The sequence below is a fragment of the Brassica napus genome, chromosome C4, assembly GCF_020379485.1.
Source record: "Brassica napus cultivar Da-Ae chromosome C4, Da-Ae, whole genome shotgun sequence".
NCBI classification, from domain to species: domain Eukaryota; kingdom Viridiplantae; phylum Streptophyta; class Magnoliopsida; order Brassicales; family Brassicaceae; genus Brassica; species Brassica napus.
Genome location: NC_063447.1, coordinates 36,657,257 through 36,678,470, shown reverse-complemented (window position 1 = coordinate 36,678,470; position 21,214 = coordinate 36,657,257). Strand labels below are relative to the sequence as shown.

The 21,214-nt window shown below is 29.9% G+C and overlaps 2 protein-coding genes across 2 annotated transcripts; both read right to left on the bottom strand.

Moving 5' to 3' along the window:
• Positions 1-310: 310 nt before the first annotated feature.
• Positions 311-2,001, bottom strand: LOC125585580. Its single transcript, XM_048754903.1, has 5 exons — positions 1,718-2,001; positions 1,507-1,633; positions 1,357-1,419; positions 1,226-1,274; positions 311-733 (listed from the first exon to the last, which is right to left on the bottom strand). The coding sequence occupies exons 3-5, from the start codon at positions 1,407-1,409 to the stop codon at positions 473-475; spliced, it is 363 nt and encodes a 120-aa protein (XP_048610860.1). The 5' UTR covers positions 1,410-1,419; positions 1,507-1,633; positions 1,718-2,001; the 3' UTR covers positions 311-472.
• A 2,368-nt stretch (positions 2,002-4,369) lies between these two features.
• LOC106345622 (jacalin-related lectin 10) lies at positions 4,370-6,947 on the bottom strand. The gene is made up of 4 exons (XM_013784798.3): positions 6,830-6,947; positions 6,353-6,567; positions 5,585-6,016; positions 4,370-4,864 (listed from the first exon to the last, which is right to left on the bottom strand). The coding sequence occupies exons 1-4, from the start codon at positions 6,912-6,914 to the stop codon at positions 4,607-4,609; spliced, it is 990 nt and encodes a 329-aa protein (XP_013640252.2). The 5' UTR covers positions 6,915-6,947; the 3' UTR covers positions 4,370-4,606.
• Positions 6,948-21,214: the final 14,267 nt, after the last annotated feature.

Sequence of the window (21,214 nt, the reverse complement as noted above, 5' to 3'; positions counted from 1 at the left end):
CAATCAAGTGAAATTTTATAAATTCGGCGACATTGGTTGTTGGTGGTAGAGCATAAAAAATTTCTTCATCTTACATTTGACAGATGGTAACGCGTGTTAAGCTAAGAAGAAGCGGTGGAAGACGCGTGGCTGACATAGCTCTAAGAGCATGATTATTGCAAACACCCATACTAGAGGTTTTTATTATTTTTTTAATGCTTTTAAGTACAAAAAGTGACTTGAAAGACATAATTAAGAAACCCCAACATTTAATTGCTCCATTGCAAAACTCTTAACTTAGGGTTCTTAAAAAAAAATTATAGTTGACAAGCATAAGAAACATTACAAGTCTATAGGATGCTGAGGCATGAGACAAAGTTGCAAGCGTTATACATTTCCCATTGCGTTCAAAGATCAACAACATCAACTAACACATTACAGCAGAAGCGATATGTCATGGCAAAACAAAATAGCATCCTTGTATCACATATTACTACACCAGTACGCTTTTCTCCAGGATAGAGTTCCCATGAGCATCCGCTGTAACTCTTTCTCTGGTGCCATTTAGGTCTGTTGATGATGTTGGCTCGTGCCCAAGAGGCTGTGCTTCTGTAATGGCACACTCTACAAATATAGAATCCAGCTGATCCACACTAGCTGTTTCTTGGATTCTACGCCTGTAAAGCTCACGGGTACGGTTTAGTAAATGAAGTACAGCCTCACCTCCTCCTCGTGTTCTCATCGTCATCACTACCTGTTGAGAACAAAAAGGGTCAATAATGCAGATCGTACACATAAAGTGAACAATGTTGCCAAAATGCTAGGCATCTCAAAATCATGACTTCTACTCAACCAATTCCAAAATTCAACAAGTATGATACTTTCACATTCTGAAAGTCTAGAAACAGAGTTGCTCAACCAAAACTAGCAACATAACTATATTTAAACTACCAAGATCCAGCAGAACAAAAGAGGACAGTTCTTGCTCTCTGTTGAGAAAGAAAAGCCTCTGCAATATAAACCAAATTGATTTCTTCTCATCCCTAAATAAAGTGAAACCTCATGTAAAGCAAGAGATAAACGATGAATCAATTCTCAAACTACCACTAGCCAAAGTTTTTGAGTCAAGTAAAGACATTTCATGATAAGAGTAAAGACATTTTGTTTACCATTCTGTCAATTTCATCATGCATATTAACACAGAACAACACATTCACTATAACAGATGTCAATAATGTAAAGCTACCTCCTTCTTGGTTTGGGGATTATTCTCAGCTAATTGAGCAGCAAACTTTCTGAAACAAAAAAAAAAATCAATAATTAAAATCTCCAAATCAAAAGAAGACTGAAAGAGGATGCAATGAAATCGTTACTGACCTAGTGATTGGTCGATGCACTGGAACAGGTGGTGGAATCTTCTTGTTACACATCACATTCTTCCTGAAAAAAAAAATCAGAGAGAATAAAAATTAGTTCTTTAGAACAAATGAACACAGTTTTGTAAAAAGGGTCTGTTTATAAACTTACTCAGACAACGGTCACTTGTTGACAGCACAAGGATAAACCGGAGCTCCGATGATGTTCTTGTTTATGTTACTGAGTGCTCTTCATGTCTGCCCATTCGCCGGATTCACCTTTCCTCCACGTAAACCACCTTCATTAACAACAAGTCGCTTAAGTCAATCAAAAACAGAACCAAACCAGAAGATTAGTGTTTCGTGTTTGAATACAATCATACCTTGTGGATTCATGGGTCCGATAACTCCGTGCTTGTTCTCGTCTGATCCACCCATCTGAGGATGATCATGCAGACAAATAAAAAATTGGGTCTTTGATGCGATTAAAGAATCTGATCAAAGACTTGAACAAGAATCATAAAACCCAGAAGAAATCAACGTGGAGATGAGAAGGAGGAAACCGAGACCAAAATTTTTTCTTCCCCTTCAAACTGATTTTTTCTCCCCTCGTTTTCTCCTCCCAAAACACTACGAAAGCTACGCTTGGCATCAAGAGGCGTTTCTTCTGTCGCTTAAATAAGATACGTTGCTTACACTAATTGCCTTTCTTCTTTTTCTTTAATACCTTATTAAATTAAAAACCCTTTATAAGATCCCGCGATAAAGATGGTTAGAGCAACCTCATTGGTATGTTTCTTATTTTAAGGTTCTAAAAAAAAATTATTATTATTTTAATTTAATAAAATGACTGATGAATTTTAATTGTCTTAAATAAAAAGAATCCAATCATAACTTGCCAAGTGGATAAAGAAGTTCTAATGAAGCTCTAAAAAAATCTAATTTTAGAACTTTATCTTACTCCATCTCCTACTTTCTCTTAATTTCTTACTTTGTTTTTGTAGTTTTAATTATTAAATACTTAGTTAGAACCTTCCATTGGTGGTTCTCTTAGCTAATCAATATATAAGGTGGGCTAAGGCTGTTTAAAAAAATTGTAAATGATGAAGAATTGATTTGTAATCCTTAACTTGTAGTGGCTCATTGGACATTCTCTATAAAATATATTTGGTTGACAAAAAAAAATAGTATACTATATTTTATATTATTAATTGGGTTTTTAGTAATTAAACCGACTTTTGCTAGCTGCATCTCTTCTCACTCATATCTGAAGTGGTTCATGATTAAAGAAGACAATAAGACTATACAAAATCAGTGCCGTATTCAAATTTTAGATTAGTTTGTACAATGACTAAATGTTGGCATGTATATTTTTAGGAAGTAGTGTCGACTATACCATTAAAATGTACAATATGATGTATAAAAAGAACAAAAATAGTCTCGAATATTGTCACTATGATTTATGAATAGTAGTATTTTGTAAAAAATGATGAGTAGTCCTTTGCTATTTTATTAGTTAGCAGGCGCGGTTGTGAACTTAAGTTGGGCAAACCATGTTTGTGATACTTATTTTTATGAATATAATTCCAACTCTTCCAAATGAGTATTTCTACACAGGGTTACCATAACACCGCACAACATTTGAATGGCACACCGCACAACAAACACACAGAGCTTTCCACAGTAGTTTTGATTTTTCTACGAAATGGTACCTGAAAATGTTTGCTGGAATACGGAGATAGTACATTTGTGTGTCATGAAGATGGGTTATGTTGGAGTCTGTGTTTAATGATGTGTGTGAGATTGGAAAAGGAAAGAGGATACAGGCTTGGTCGTTTTCCATAAAGTAAAAGGATGTTTGAAAATGAAGTTTTCTATTAAAGAAAATGGAAAGTTGCATTAAATGTGTTTAGAAGAATTGGAGAGCAAGTTGAGGACGTAGAGATCAAATTCTGATCTGCTATATAAGAAGAGATGTGTCTTATGAGAAAACCAGACCTCAGAAAAAGAGAGAGAGAGAGAGAGAGAGAGAGAGAGAGAGAGAGAGAGAGAGAGAGGTTTCGTTGTCTATTGGTGGTGTTGCTTGGTGTGGAGAAGTACCTGATGTAGTCTGATATGGACTTAATTTGGTGGCATTGGTGTTGATACTTTGTATGGTGGAGTTGGCCATTACTTGGAGCTCGTGGTGAGCTTTGTGTGTGTTTGGGTGATCAAGCTTGGTGTCACTGGTGTGCGCTGGGTGCTGACGTACTTGGTGAAATACTTTTAGAGATGTGGAAGATTGAAGCCTAGACTCAGGGGGAGTTTAGCACAAGAGGTTTCATTGTGGTGGTCTGCGAATATTGCATCTGTTCCAAGACAGTGTTGCTATGGTGCTACTGGATGGTAATCTATGCATGCATGCTTGATACCTATTTTTATAGATTATTTGCTTAGAAAAGAGTGGTGGGCACAAGTGTATGATAGATGCCAATAAAGAAATTATAGGTTTTCCTGTTTTCAGTAAATTAAATCTGGACGAGGTTCGATCCCGAGGATGTAGGAACGAACTCCATTAACACAATTTGTGCGTCTTTACTTTATTCACCTGTTTTTCTCGGCTTATGTAATTACAGTTGGTATCAGAATGGGTTCCTATGTTACCTATGTTACATAGTTTGATGAAGATCAACGAAGATGGCGTGATGGGACTTTTTCCTAGGTTTGGAAGGTGGTGATCATCAAGTCGGTTTTGGTCATGATGTGACTCATAGGAGGAGAATTAAGACGTGGTTATCAAGCTAGCTATGATAAAAAGAAAGGGGAGATTGTGACATCGCCTTAGATCAGATCTAACCTGAGCATGTGACATCGCTCAAATGCAATATGAACTACTGACCGTTGAGTCTAAAAACCCTAGATCAACCAAGTATGTTCGTCATCTCTTCTCTTTGAAAATGATTTGTCGAGCAAAACGCTGCGAAAACATATATATACCAACTTTGTTTGCCACTTAATTCAAACTGTTATAACATTTTGAAATGGTAATGATCATAGTTCTTTTATATGATAATACTGAAATAGATTTACTTAAACCTTGTCTTATTATATGAAATTTGCAGGATCGAAAAGGAACACAAAATATTTAAGCAACATTTGAGATATAAACACGTATAGTAAAGTAGGTAAGAGATACGAGAAAGTACTAAAGCGCCATGGTCAAACCGTTCAAACTCGTGATTAGCTACTTTTTTCCATGGAACTGTAATCTCATTCATGATATTCGTAGTTAATTACGGAGTAATAATCGGTGAGAAATAAACTCCAATAGCATCGAAACCACCACCATCACGTCCATAAAACCCAACAATAACATTACCTTGGCTCTCCAACACGAACTGGGTACCAGACACAAATCCATACGTTGGAGAAATTCTCCCTTTTGATGTTTTGAAAATCAATGACCTAACAACCAAAACGCCATCTTCAGGGATTGTGTTGTAGGTGCCCTCCACTGATGTCAAATATTCATTTGGATAGTCGATCACAAACTGCAATACATACAAAAAAAATCAGAAATCTCACAAACAAATTGAATTCTAATATATAAACCAATTATTCAAGTCAAAAGGTTTTGAGAGGAAGTTTGCATAAAATCAAAATTTAGTAAATAAAGCCAAACAGATCATTGATCATATCCAATATGTATGAAATGAAACCATACTAACTAGTTAAAATTTTCTTAACAAATAATTGTTAAAGTAGTTTGCAAACTGAACACGTATCCAAAGTGTTGAAAGAATTAAGATTTTTTAGGAATATGACCGATTTACCGAAAGTTAGTTGAATTATATTACTTTTTGTGGAAGCATGTTAGTCCAACGATTTGACTACGGGTTCATTAATGTTTCCACACCAGTAGGTCTGTGGTTCAAACCACAGAAAATACAAATTATGCAGATTATGGAGAAAATAGTTCCAAGAAATCTTCAGCATGGTACAGAGCGTATCATGTGGTAGAATTGTCGGTTGTCTATATTATATTTTTCATCGTTGTAATAGCATAATTAACCAGACGTTAAAAAATATTATTTTTTATAAGTCATGATATATAAATAAGTGAAAAGTGCCACTTCTCTAACTAAAACTCAAAAGTGTTAATAGAACTAAATAAATTATAGTAGAGTTGTAATTTTCTCAAAACCCCTAAATTATATGTTATATCAACTGAAGAAGATATATATATATATATAGAGTTAAAAAAACTTGACCTCCTTTGTCTCTCCATTTTTGCTCCCGTGAGAAGATGTTACCACTTGGCCGTCTTTGTCGTAGTCAGTGCTTATACTCCTTATAAGATAGTTAGTATAAGTAACGTACACCTTTCTTACACCGTCATAATTAGGACCATCATCCCAATATTCGCCACCATATAAACCACCTACGAGTCCCGATTTAGTAGGAGGAGTCTTTCTTAAATATGCTCCGAGAGAGTTTAGGAATCTTCCAGAAAACCCATAAAAGCCAATGATAATCTTGCCGTCGAATCCTAGTGAAAATTTACTAGTGCCCTTTGGATACCCAATCAAGTCAAAGGTCTTCAGATTTGTTTTGAATTGAAGGGCTTGCATCACGCCGGTCTTGTCATCGTAGTAACCATCCACAGATACAATGTGTTCATAATTGGATTGGTCAATCTCCAACTGCGAACCAAACAACGTTATTATCATTTACTAATATATATATATATATATGTGTGTGTGTGTGTGTGTGTGAATCTTAAAGAAACATTTCAATTTACATTTGAGTATCTAATTTGACAGGACTGTTAGAGAAATAGTAGAAACAACGATGACCTAACAGAATGGTAGATTCCATTTGTTGTTCTTAATTGTGCTAGTAATATAATAATATTTTCTCTAAAAGCTTTTTTGGTAAAAAATAAGAAATTGTGGTAGATTCCATTTCTCTAATATTTTCTCTAATAGTTGTTTTTTCTCTATCTCAAATAGATCCAGATAAAAAAAAATGAAACATACCGTATGTGTAAACCCATCACCGGAAACACCATGGATTAATCCATCTATGGATTGTCCATCCTTGACATAATCAAATTTGATGTAGTGAATTCCTTCACGACCACCTCGTATATAAACTTTTGTTACATAGTCGTGGTCAATTCCATCATCCCACTGCTTGCCCCCTTTCCCACCAATTGGTTCCAACTTTTGGGCCATGGCTAGCCCATTGGAATCTTCATATATTGAAGGCATTGTGTCATGATATACACTATGATTAGAGATTCGAAAAAGAAAATATATTTTCATGCTAAGCATATCAAACTAGTTCATAATATATAACAAGTAAAAACACATTTTTCTTTTCTTTTTTTTTTCACATAGATTTCAAGTTCCTTACTTATAAGATAAGAGTGGAGGGCAAGAATTATAGTAAAAATAATTTTTTTTTGGAAAAACGATGAGGGAGAGAGAGAAAGAAAGAGACGAAAAGCTTACCTATAATGGCTGAGGTGAGAAAGAAACAAATATAGATGATAAACATGATCGATGTGCTGTAGTGATTGATGAAGAAACTGGGCATGACGATCCTTATTTATACACAATTTGGGCAATTTCACTTATGCAAATTACTAATATATACTCCCTCCGTTTCATATTAAGTGTCGTTTTAGAGAATTTTTTTCGATACAAAACAAGTATCGTTTTCTATTTTTAATGCAAAATTTATTAATTTATGCAAAATTTATTTTTCTATTGGTTGAAATATGGTTAGGTGTATAGGTAATAGTGGTTTTTTATAGGAAATGTACAAAATTAATTGTTTACTTAATCAGTGTGCTGAAACCTAAAACAACACTTATAATAAAAAAGTAGCAGTGGAATCATAGAATAATGTTTCTCAGTTCCCAAGTTTTTTTTCTTACTATATTTTGTTAAACAGACTAATCTTTGAAAGGATGTTGTCCATAAAATAAAATATATTGTTAGGATTTGACAAGGCTAAAATACTCTCGAGTTTTTTTCAAAGCTGTTTTGCTAGTAAAATGTTGACCCTTTTTCACAACATCAACGAGAGAAAAACGGACAGACTTTCCGTTGATCATATCTTTTTCACACTTGTTTTCATCATCACTTTCATCTTTCTTCGCATCTTCTTCTTCAAGCTCGATTTCACCATCAATATCATCTGAAACTTCATACGACATAGCCACTTCCTCTCTATTAGGCGACTCAACAGCCTCTTCATTCAAGTTAAATCCGACCTTAGATCGAATACACACACATAACCGCGTTTAAGCTTTGTTCTTCACATATGTAAGAATTTTTTTGAGTTGTCGATCGTTGGTGATGAAAATACGTGGTGAGTCGAGGCCAATCACCAAATTGGAAGGTAAGTAACTCAGCTCGATATTGACCAAGTTTACATCGATTCCAAAGTCCTCACAAACCATAACTCTTAGGTTGTCAAAGGTTTTGCTTGTGTCCAAAGTAAGTAATCTACGTCCTGCTTCTTCATCAAAAAGAAACTTCCATCCTTTTCTTTTGGACAATCTCTGAAAACCAGAATAAGATCTGCATATTCTCACGTTAGATTGACAAAAGTTTGGAGAAACTATAAAAAGAGAAGAAGCACCACGATTTTTTGGTCCTAATCGTGGCTGACAACGAAGAAACTAAACTTTAGGGGAAGAAGACTTTAAAAAGGAAATAAAAAAGATTTAATAGATTTAGAGAATATTTTCTAACCGTTTTTTCCTAGATTTTCGGATTTTGTTTAAAAATCTAGTAGAAATTACATTCTACGAACGGTAGAATAAATATGAGGTGGTAGATAGAGAATACCGATATTATAGATAAAAGAGAAGTGAGAAGAATGTATATTCTTCCATAGAAGATATAAGAACATTTATTATTTCTTATGATCTACCAAAAATGCAGAACATAGAATAAAATGTAGATTTTGTATTCTGCCATCGTAGAGCTAAATGTTCGGTGTAATGCGCATTTTTCCTTGTGTAGATCATTGTGTTTCAGTTAGACTACATATTCTGAATCGCCGTATATGGTAGATCTTATATACTAAGACCTTTGGTCTATTTTTCAACTTACCATTCCAAATATTTTTTGAATCCAAAAATATTTTTCATATATGCACATGTTTAACTATTTCATGTTTTATATTTTTCTTAACTTTTTTGCATTGTAAATTAATTGATATGAATTTTTATAATTTTGAAGGGTAGTAAAAATCCAAAAGCGACAAAATTTGATTTTGTATCAAAGGGACAATAACGCAGTTTTCTATTTTCCCAAATTTTCCTATATTATATCTTGGATACTTTTTGTATATCTTAGATACTTTCTCAAAAAAATTTAGTAATGTTCATGTTCTTAGATCTTCATGTCCTAAATTTCATAAAGATTGGATTGTGATCAAAGTGTGAAACTCATCTTGTTTTTCCAAATTATTGGTCAAGCAGACTGATCGCGGTATCTTCAGTAATAAGATAATTTTCGTAAGTATCCACTTCCTCGAGATAAATAATAGAAAAAAAAAAGGGGACATAGTTGACTATTCAAGCACATGCTTGAGCATGTTCTTTTAATAGTAATTAATAGTAAGTCTTATCCAAAAACGTATATCTGAATAGTTTCAGGATTACGAAAGATATACTAAAAACCTACTTGTATTAAAATAATTTCATCTCAGATCTGGCACATGAATATATCGGACCATGAATTTTGACTTGGGCAATTTTCTCGAATAAACTATTTTTAAGTTTTTGTAACAAAAAAAAATTTATAGAAAAAAAAATGATCAAAATAGATTTTATTAACGGCTCAAAATATTCTTATAGCATAAAATAAAAAATTAAAAAGAAGTTTTTTTATAGTTTCAAATTATATTTCTTTTCAAAGTCGAACCTTTTTTAATTTTTTTTTCAAAATGTTTTTTTTTAATTTTCTTTTTGAAATTCAAAAATGTGTTTTGAAACTATTTTTTAAAATTTTATTTTTATTTTTAAATTTTTAATATTTATTATGTATTTTTTAAAAAAAATTAACCCACCTCAAAAACTCCACCATTTAAGGTTCTGACTGGTTTTCCCGCTATCATCTGCAATTAATTTTAAACTTAATCATTTTGTAATTATATTTTTTCAATTAAATAATTCTTTATTAATTAATTTTTACATATGTGGGTAAATCAGTATAAAATGATCTGCAAACAAAACAATTTTTAAACGTTGTGCCAATTATACGAAACGCTTAATAACGATTGAAACCGCAACCACCTGTTTCTAAAAACTCTCGCATACGTAACCGATGTGTTTGAACCAGTCAGGCTCTAAGTGTAAACCTTAAGATTTAGATTAGTTAGCTCTAGCGCTATAAATGTATATTTATCTTTTTAGTGAAACATTTTGATCATTCTGATCCTTATGAACTATATTTGTGACAAAAAAAATTTAAGCTAACTAAGAGTATTTCTCTTTTGACTTTGGAGTGTCTATATATTGTGAATAGCTTTCTGGCATTCTTTACGTGTCAGTATAGACTGACATTTCTTGAAGTTAACTTCTAGCTTGTTTATTTAACAAATGGGGATTTACTAAATATGACACAAAACTTGATTTTAAATATAAAACTATACTCAAATTTGAATCAAATGCAAAACTAACCTAAAAGCCTTGTGAAATTACAGTCATTTCCTTATGGTCCAACAAAAAAAACATAACACATTTTTACGAATATAGCTCCGAAAAGTCGTTTGAGTCTTCTGAGATATTGTAAGTCGTCTAGAAAAGTCTTCTGGTGTAGTTGATTTTAAAAATAATTTTTAAATTTTTTAAATAAAAAATTGAAATCATGTAATAATAAACAGTTTTAAGTAATACAAATTAAGATATAATAAAATTGAATAGTTTTCAACATGGATGAGTGAAAGTAGTTAATCATGATATTCTTTGGCTTAGGGTTTGACAACGTATGTTGTAGTATTCTATGTATTCTTAGGGTTAGATTTTGGAAAGTTTAAATGTTTTTTGAAAAACTAAAATTTTACATATATATATTTATTTCGGTGTATAGTAAACACTTTTTAAGTTTAATTTGATTTTATGAAGTGTTTAGTTAGTTATTTTAGTTTAGGGGTTATGTTTAGGGTCTAGACGACTAACAGGTAAGTCGTCTGGTGATTATAAAACTTCTCTGAAAGTTTTCTAACTCCCGCTAAAAGATTTTAGTTTTCCTCTAAAAATATTTTAGTTTCCCGCTAAAAATATTGAAGTCTTCTGGGCGACTTACAAGTAAGTCGTCTAGTAAGTCTTCTGAATCGAAAATATTTAACCTTATTGGAATTTTTATCTCCTTATATAAAGAAAAATTTACACATTATCTTTCCTCCTCTCAAATGACTGCAACAAAAATGATATGTTCCTCATTCTAAAACTCTCTAACCTCTCTCTAACCTCTTTGAACTTATAAACACCAAACTTTATATCAAATTATTATTTTTGTCTCATGTCTTTCTCACTAATTTATCTTATTTTGCAGGTTTTTAATCACATGGTTCTCATCTTCCATTCATTTAAAGATAGATCTATTAATTTTAGATATGTATTTTTGTGTGTCCTAAAAAGGTAGATATATCTAATCATCCACTCATTTTCTCTGTTTTTAAGTCATTTGAACATTTTTTGATATGCAGGTTTTTCATATCTGGATTTGGATATGCAGGTTTTTCGGATCTGGAAGACTTCTGGGACGACTTACCTGTTAGTCGTCAAATATATAATGCGCTAGAAGACTTCCAGGACGACTTACCTGGAAGTCTTCTGACAGAGTCTTCTCACATGTCTCCATTTCATAACAGATCTAAGGAGGTGTTATTGGTTTATATATTTTGATTGATTTAGAAATCCATATAGTATTTATAAATCCAAGTAAAATATGCAAATCCGGAGGTTTTCCTTCGGATTTGAGTCTTTGTATTTTTAACTAAAAAATCCAAACAAATCCATTCAAATCCATTATAAAATCAAATATATTAGTAAATTCGTACGATTGAATAACACTTGATTTGATACAGAATTTATGAACCATTAAACCAATAACACATGATTTTAATACAGATTTGAAAATCATAGAACCAATAACACTAGATTTACTTCGGATTTTCAAATCCATTAAAACACAACAACCAATAACCCCTACTAAGCGTTTCATTAAGTTTTTATGTCTGATTTTTCTTCATTTGGTAACTTCATGTTGCATAAAGTTCTTACTTTTTCCCCAAACTAAAACTCTCCAAACCCATTCTAATCCCTTAAACTTAAAAACAACAAACTTTATATGAATTTTTCATTTTTGCTCATGTCTTTCTCAGTAATCTATCTTTTTGTTGCAGGTTTTTAACCAGATGGTTCTCATCTTCCACTTGGATATGTACTTTGTGTGTTCTATAAAAGTAGATCTATATAATTTTCCACTCATTTTCTCTGTTTTTAAGCCATCTAAACATTTTTTGATATGCAGGTTTTTCTAATCTGGAACAGACTTTGGAAGATTTATGGGAAGTCTTCTCGGAAGTCTTCTGACGGAGTCTTCTTCTATATCAAGTGGAGTCCAAGCTTGTCTTTGTAGAGGAACGATCTATAATAGTTTCGTTTCTGGTATGTTTTGTGATTTGTATGTGTACTCCTTTAGTTGTGATTTTTTTTTGTAAATTTGAAGAGATATTAATAAAATATTTGGTAAATATGTTCATATTCCACAATATTATCTTGCCAAAATTACTTGACATAATTGAAGTTATTGATACAACTTCAATAGCAAAACACAATAACATAAAAATAATCAAATTTATTACAACTAAATGAGAAGAATTCTCAAGAAAACTTAGTCAAATTCATAGAAGATAAACCATTACATAAGTTCAAAGATATAAAACTTTCATTAGAAGTCTTCTCGGAAGTCTTTTAGCAAAAAGCATCATTGATGCATATAACAATAATGATATTTAAGTCATTGATACAATATATTAAGAATCATTTTAACCATTCTACTCACTCATATCAAAAAACATCATTGATGCATATAACAATAATGATACTTAAGTCATTGATATATAACATTTTAAAAAACAAGTATTTTACCCACTCATAGCAATAATCATCATTCGTGCATACTTAAGAGATGGAAACAAACAATAGTAACTAGTCAAAACATATCACAATTTTTACAAGTTTGTGTTGAAAAACTTAGTCAAATTTAGTAAAACTAAGGTAGAAAACATATTTTGAAAATATGAGTTTTACATATCTTGAAGTTACTTAATACTCTTAAAAATACAAGTTATACTCTTAAAAATACAAGTTATTCAAAAACTAGCGTAGAGATCAGCTAGAAACTTTAATAAACATGAATGTTGGTAACCTCATAAATATCACGAATTAAGTTATAAATTTCATTCATTAGCTAAAATATTGATTAATAGACATGAATTAACAAGAAAATGTTAAAAAAATCTTTATAGTTTTAGAGAAAATGAAATTTTATTAAACATTGACGCAGACGAGTTCCACGGGGGTCGTCTGGCAGACTTCTAAGAAGTCGTCCATTTAGGTTAGTTTTGCAATTAATTTTTAACCTAGACGACTTACATGGAAGTCGTCCATCTTTGTTTGTTAAAAAAAAACTCGAGACGGCTTACATGTAACTCGTCTAGGGAAAATAGGTTAGTTTTGCATTTGACCGGATTGTGTCAGAAATTTGATTTTTCTTGGACGGCTTACGTGAAAATTAAAAAATCAATATTTTGTTATACCTAGACGACTTCCATGTAAGTCGTCTCAGATTAGTTTTGCAATTGAAAAATAAAACAAAAAAAATATTTTTTTCTAGACGACTTACACGGAAGTCGTTCGTTCGATGACTTACATTGAAGTCGTCTAAGATAAACAAGATTTGACCAGAATCTCGGAATAAAATCATGGACGACTTCAATTTAAGTCATGACTTCGTTACAAAAGTGTTTTCTTTTAGAAGTTAATAGAGTTTGACTTGCATTTAACGCAGGTTTTATTTCTATCCTAGATTTTATATTTGTGCTAAGCACGCGAGTTTGTTTGAATAATTTAATTTAATTTTTGCAATACTTTTAAATGAAAAATAATATTATTGATTTATACTTATTTTACTTTATGAATATATTTAAAATTTTATCTGATGTTTTCCTATCAATATTTGTTTATAAATTTATACTTTTTGAACAACTAATTCTTAGCTATTTAATTGTATTATAACAATATAAATTGCAATTATTATTGTATTTATATTTTGGACAAAATATAAAGTTTACAATTTTATTATTATACAGATTGCTCGATGCATATATGCTATAAACTACTATAAATATTTTATCTACCGCCATAATATTTAAGTTTTCTTTGTACTTCAAACTTTTTACAATAACTACTTGATTATGTATATATATTGTGTGTCAAACGTACTTGAGAAAATTTTATTTAACTATTTATATATATATATATTTTTAGTATTAATTTAGATTTAAAACTTAATCATCATTTATATTTTGATAAGTTTTAACTAATATTAAATAGTTTTTTGTTAGATATTTTATATTGAAAATAAATATAATGAATTTGTACTAATGGTAAGTAACTTTTTATCTTCTGAAATAATAATATAGAGAATCTAAAGTATTAGATTTATTTTCTACTTTACCTAATTAATTATATTTTATAGTAGTAAAGCTTGTGTAACTGTACAATTTCTTAAAACAGATTCGATATAAAAATGAATATACATTTATGGTAAACCACTTTAATATATATAACTCGGCCAGCCCACCATACAGGCGGGATGAATATTTAAAAATAATTTTAATTGTTAGAGTAAATATTTAATGTAAATTTTTATTAATTAAAAATATAAATATTAGTTAAATTCTGTACATGTTTTTCTTTTTTTTTTAAACTAAATAAACCATACTATGTTGATAATTAATTATGTTTTTTTCCTTGGGGGTGCAATACATCATTTCTTGCTGAGTATTCATGAAGTTGTACTGGAAGTTATTATCATTGGTGCATTTTATATTTATTATAATTGATTATATATATATATATATATAAGTGAGAAGTTATTAATATTGTGTAAGTTGTGATTGAGATGTAAGAGTAAATTGTAGGCTAAAAATCTTAGGGGTTTTTAACTTGTTTTAGTTTTTTCCGTTTTTGTTATGTTTTTTAATTTAAAAATGTTTATAAGTTTATATGTTATAAACTGTTAAATTCCCATTGAAATTTTTGTGATTGAAGTTTAAATATTTATAACAAAATACAAATGATTACAAAAACATACGGCATATATATTGGCATTGAATTTTGAAGACTATATATATATATATATATATATATATCTTTTACAGTAAAACATATACCATATAAAAATAACTAATTATTTAAATTTTGATTTTAGTAGTTGCATTGTATTTTTAATAAAAATTATGGATTACTAAAAAGAATATACGATTTGAATTTTTATTAATATATAATGCTTTCCAACGGAATATGCGAATAATTATTTTTACTTAACAATATTATGGATGTACAATTTAGTTATTTATTTCTTAAAACTATTACTATTATGTATTTGCTTTTGTAATTATGATAGAATAATTTATGGTGTATGTATTTTATTTTATGTGGTTATGTCACGCACCAATTGTGTTGATTTATTCGAAATATGTTTATTTTATTTTTTGTGTGAATAAGGTAGTACGATATATTCCATAGATATATTAAATCGTTGGAACACAGTAAATACATATTAGGTACTCTGTATTTGAAACCACTAATTTGACTTATGTAAGTTTAAATATGATGGTTTTCATCAGAACGGGAAATGTAAACTCTAAGATAAGATATAGTCGTCTGTTGACGAAATTTAAAATAAAACAAAGTCAAGAGTCTCAAAATATTAGCATTTGTAGCTTTGAAAACGATGTTTTCGTCGAAACTTAAAAGTGTTGGATAACACATTGGCTGCTATTCATGTATGAAAGTGATGCAGTCATTATTTAAAAAAATCGGATCAGAAATAGGAGACGAATAGAGTTTCCGTATGTCAAATGCTTTTTTTTTGAACTTATGTCAAATGCCTAAATATTTATTATAAAGGCTGCCAAATATTGATCCAAGCTAATATGCACATCTTTTTTTAGTTCCTGACTTTTTTAAGGGAGAGTACCCTATTTTTTTTTCTTTTAGGGTATATTTTGCGGCCCTATGGTTTATACTTTATATCATTCGAGTTTTGGTTAATCGGTTTATACGTTACAAAGTATCAGTGATTTTTGGGTGCGTTCGATCCATATCTGAAATTGACTATTCAATTATCTGGCCGTCATTTTGTTTGGCAAAAAAATATTGATATCTACTAATTAATTTATGCACTGAAGTAGCTATAATATTCAGACTTTTTACTAAATCGTTCAATGTGTATATTTTTCCTAAATAGAACTTTTTATAGAAAGTTTAATGTCTACTTGTTTAGTGAATGTGTTACCATGATAACGAATAATAAATAACTGCAGTAAACGTTCCATTATACATTATAAATATTGTAATAATATTCTTTTTAGTACCTATGTGTTTTTAGAGATCATGTGATATAGAATATATTTTTACATTTTAAACGCCTTTAGTGGAACAGAGGACGCCAAACATAGTGCTTCGTATGAATGTCAAGTCAGCTAAGACGTGGACTATTCTAGTATTGAGATATAATTTCACCGTTAATGTCTCAAACACAAAGTGATTTGGCTGTTTATCTCACCGTTAATGTCCCAAACAACAAGTGAATTGGCTGTTTAAACAGAAAATGGTAGTCTCTAAATTTGGTATGTCATATTATAACATAAATTTATTTTCGCCTAAATTAAACCAATACGATTTAAACACCTGTATAAAATAAAATAACTTATACCGGAATGCAAATAAACTTTATAATATAAACTTGAATAAAGATAGCCTGAAACAAACTTAAACTGCCTATATAATTGGGAATATCTAAAACAGAAATAATCTATTACGTGAAATTAAACAAAGATGCATAAGCATTATTGAAATTAATACGTCGTGTCGCAAGTGTTGCAATTTCCAAACTCGTGTGCAATGAAGTGGACGCATGTCATCATGCCTGATAGCAGTGGAGGTACATAGAATGACTAATTGATTTGTAAACTGGGTTGGTTATTGGGCTACATTTTAAATTGTATTCAGATTGGATGGGCTTTAATATTGTTTCACCATGTAATAGTTTTTGGACTTTTCCATAAATGTAAAATATTGACAAAAAAACAAAAGTTATCTCTTCTCTTCTATCATCTTCATCTTTTCTCTTCTTCTCTGTTTATTTTGTTTCTCATCTCATTTCTTATGTTTCTTATCACTTTTCTGTCACAATCCGTTAAGCACAACCATGGACTTAATAGATCTATTTTCATCACCTTTTTGTGTTGTTATTAAGAAAAGTGAACTGATGATTTTATTGGAAGAAAACTTTCATATTTATACACAAATGAATGAATGAAGGGATTCATTCAATGTGAGATTATGTGAGAAGTGAAGAATAGGTATTAATGTGAATGTTAATGAAGATGCATGAACCAAGTTAATTTCCGCAATGGCGCCGGATTAAAGAAGTTTATTCGCCAAAAACGATGGCTTCCAACTGACATTGATCGGAATCGTTCGTCACCGGCAAAACTATTTTTGGATTTCTATTGACAGTTGAGCGAACGGGAATTGTTGCACGACGACCACTTTCCCTAGATTTCGTATACAGATTTTTGGAGAAGATGTATTTAGGCTGTAATAGACACATAAAACCCATTAAACTCAAGAATAAATGAAACATTGAGTTTTGATTGACCGTGACACGTATTACCATCACAAACTCCGATTTAGTGACATGAAATCTGATGTGGATAGTTAAGGAGTGAAAGAACCCTTCTTTAGATATATAAATAGGTGTTAGTTTGATTTATCATTCAAATAAACAAGTTCAATACATTTTCAAAATTATCACATAATTTAACAATTATTTTCGTAGTTGCTACGGTCAATCAAAATTAATAGGTCTCATAGACAACATAGTCATTATAATCTTCACATTTTTCTAGCTGTTAGAGATTTGTAAGATTTTTTTTTTTTTAACAATATCCAATATAATATATTATTATTTTCGTAAATGTATATTGTCTATTTTCATATCATATTATGGTGTTGTTCATGCTATAATGATACTCCTTAAAACATTGTTGGAATTCCAGCTGACTTATTTGATAACTATTTTTAGATTTTTAATTTTTATATTTTTGTAACTAATGTTCTTTAAATGTTTTTCCTTAACTCATTTGAGATCATCTTCAATTTTCTATGTTATGTATAACCAATTTGAAGACTCCTCAATATTATAATTATAAATGTATTTTGTTTCTATTTAATCATGAGAAGATAATTGTAATTTACCTATTATTACCAAGTGGAGTATTCTTACCATTATTTATTTGAAGACTTATCAAGTGGAGTTTTCTTACAATTATTTATTTTAATTAAAAAAATTGGTAAATTTGTTGTAAGCCAAAAAATTAATTGCCTCGGTAGAAAAAAAGGAACTAAAATCAACTATTATTTTATTTAAAACTTGGGTAACCTATTATAAATGTAGATGATTTTATAGTCGATATAGGAAAAAAATTATATTCAATTTTTATTTACCTTTTTATTTATTTTTGTTGGCTGAGTTGTTTTATATTAGCTATCTATTTGGTTTTGATGTGTATGCTAGTTATATTAGGCCAGGTACGGATTCAGATATCCGAAAAATTTAGGGTACCCGGATCCGGATCCGTGGATTTAATATCCGGATTCGTGGTTTCCGGATATCCGGATCTCGGATCAAAGTTATATGTCTTGACGTACTTTAGAAAATAATGTTCGCATATGGGGGAAACTACATCATGGAATTGCCATTCATGAAGGCTTTCATCATGTTCGCATATGCTGCAGGTCGTTGATCATCATATGTAATCCTGCTATATATTAATTGAAAAGTCATTTTAGTGATTTCTACTTACATTGCATTCATATGAGAGCTCTCCAATTAATTGTTTTAATTCGATTGGTGATGATTTTAATTTTAGATTTATTTGATTTCTGTTCTAAAAAAACTAAATCAAGGTCTAAACAAATAATATTTTTACAAATAATGGCTATCACAAATATGTATTTAAGGAAATTGTATCGTTAATGCTTGATTATCTTATGTTTTAATGTTTCCAATTATATAAAATTAGTATTGTAACTTTTGGTAAGTTATAAAAAAAAAAATTGTCATAAAAATAATATTTTTCGTATAATAACTAATTTTAGAATAAATGTTGAAATATAATTTATATTAAAAAAATTTGTATTCGTATAAAAGAGATTTAAAACTTCCTTTGCATGTTATATAGATAATAAAAACAAAATACGATTAGTGGTTAGTATCTTTTTTTATTACTTATGTATTATATAGATAATAATATACAAAATTATGTATATAATATAATGGTATTTGCACTCTCTACATACGCATTTATGCAAAATTAGCGATGTACCAAAAATCACTATTATACACCGGACATGCTCCAAATTTGCTTTGCTCTGATCAAGCTCTGATTCAACACGTGGTCTACAACAGTGCGTTTAAGGCATATTGTTAATTTCATCATTTTTTTTTTGGTTTTTAAGCCAATTCACTCTAATATCAATTAGGAGAAAAGTAAAAGTAACTCTAGATGAGAAACATATTAAAGCTTTTCTTTTAACAAATATATAAAATCATTATTTACTGTAAAAGCTGGTAAATAATTTCATACATTTTAAAATGAATTGTTTTAAAATGAGATTTAAAAACTTTTCCTTGTATGTTATATATATATATATATAATTAAAAATAAAATACAATTAGTAATTAGTAATTCTAGTTAGTTTCGTTTTGTATATATAATGATATACAAACGTGTATATATTATGTACTTTTAAAGTAAAAGAATGATGTTATCTTTTCCGTCAACAAATATGTAAAAATATATACAGTTTTTACACACGAATACATTATTTTATACATTTTTAAAAAATACACTGCATAAAAATATTTTGTATGTTATATAAAGAAATAAAAAGAAAATAAAATTAGTTGTTAATTGCTTTTGTTACTTGCATATCTCATAAATAATAATATACAAAAAGTAAAAATAATCATATATACTTGACTTAAATACCATATTAATTATATATATATATATATATATATGTTGTGTGTCTAACTGTTTTAATTTATTTGGAAGTATTTCATTGACTATTGCTCATAATATCTCTAAACTTTCCACTAGCCAGAATGTTTTGGTTATTTTTATCAAATCTTGCATGTTTGAATTGAATAATCCATATGGCGAATTACTCTAACCATATTAGCCAATGAATTTTTTTTTTTTTTCAGCAAATATTATCATGTTCATATCATCTTTTAGGAAAAATATTTGTGCTATCGTATATAAGTTATTGTTAGATAATATTACTGGAAATGTAATGTAATATTAATTTAATTACATTTGGAAATCAAAATTACATAACATATAATAATACTGTATATAAATTAAATTGGAGCATACATTAACTATTTTTACTATAGCTGTTGATAAAAAATCAAATAAAATATTTAAAAAGCATATTTTTATTTAAAAGTTATAAAAAAGATATAAATCTATTTATTTAGAAAATATATAACAAATAAAACTCACACTCAGTTTTGAAAAATAAAAAATATATATTATAGCATGTCAAAACATTACAAATATTAAACTATAAAACTATTTATACCCGCAAATTCAATTTGTGTTAATCTGAAGTTTGAGTTTACAATTGCAAATATATATTTTTATAACACTGGTCAAATTATTTATTACATCATCATCTAATATCTATTCTATTACATGTGAAAGCTCTCTAATTGGGAAACTTTCATATGAATGACATGTAAACAAAAATCACTAAAATAAATTCTCAGTTAATATATAGCAGGATGTGTAACTATAAACTATAAACAATACAATTGAAAATTTGACAATGGATCAATCATACATAATGAACGAATTTATAAGTTTGATTGATTCTGAAACATGCTTTTGTAATATGGGCAATGCAGATCAGTTCACTACTAGAAGTATAGAACTAGTGTCTAGCAAATGGTTTCAACCGTAGAGCTGTAAACTGGGTGGGCTGTCCGATGGGCGTCCATGTCCACATACATTTGGGCTTCCACTAATTATGTCCATATTTCCAGGTGGGCTTTAAGTGGTCAGAATTTGGAAACCAATTTATCTATGGGTTTTTATGGAATTGGGCAATGTGGACTTGGACACCCCAATAAAGGAAAATGTCTAGGGTTTTCAATTTTGGGGAAAAATTAAAAAAATTTCATTTCTCTCTTTTCAGGAAACTCCGCGAGTCGGCGTCTCCTTTGGCGATTGCCACAGACGACGAAGCTCTCCGTTCTCCTCTTGTCCTCCGTCTGTTTTCCACTTCTCCTCCGTATGTTCTCCACTTCTCCTCCTATCCTCCGGCCGTTCTCCACTTCTCCTCCCTTCCTCCATCTGTTCTCAACTTCTTCTCTGTGACTCCGTCTGTTCTCATCTTCTCCTCCGGTCAGTTTCCATCCTTTGGGTTTGTTCATATTGATGATTTTGTTTGAGATTTGAGTTGGGTTTTTTTTTTATCTGAGATGGATTTTTGTTTGTGATTTTCG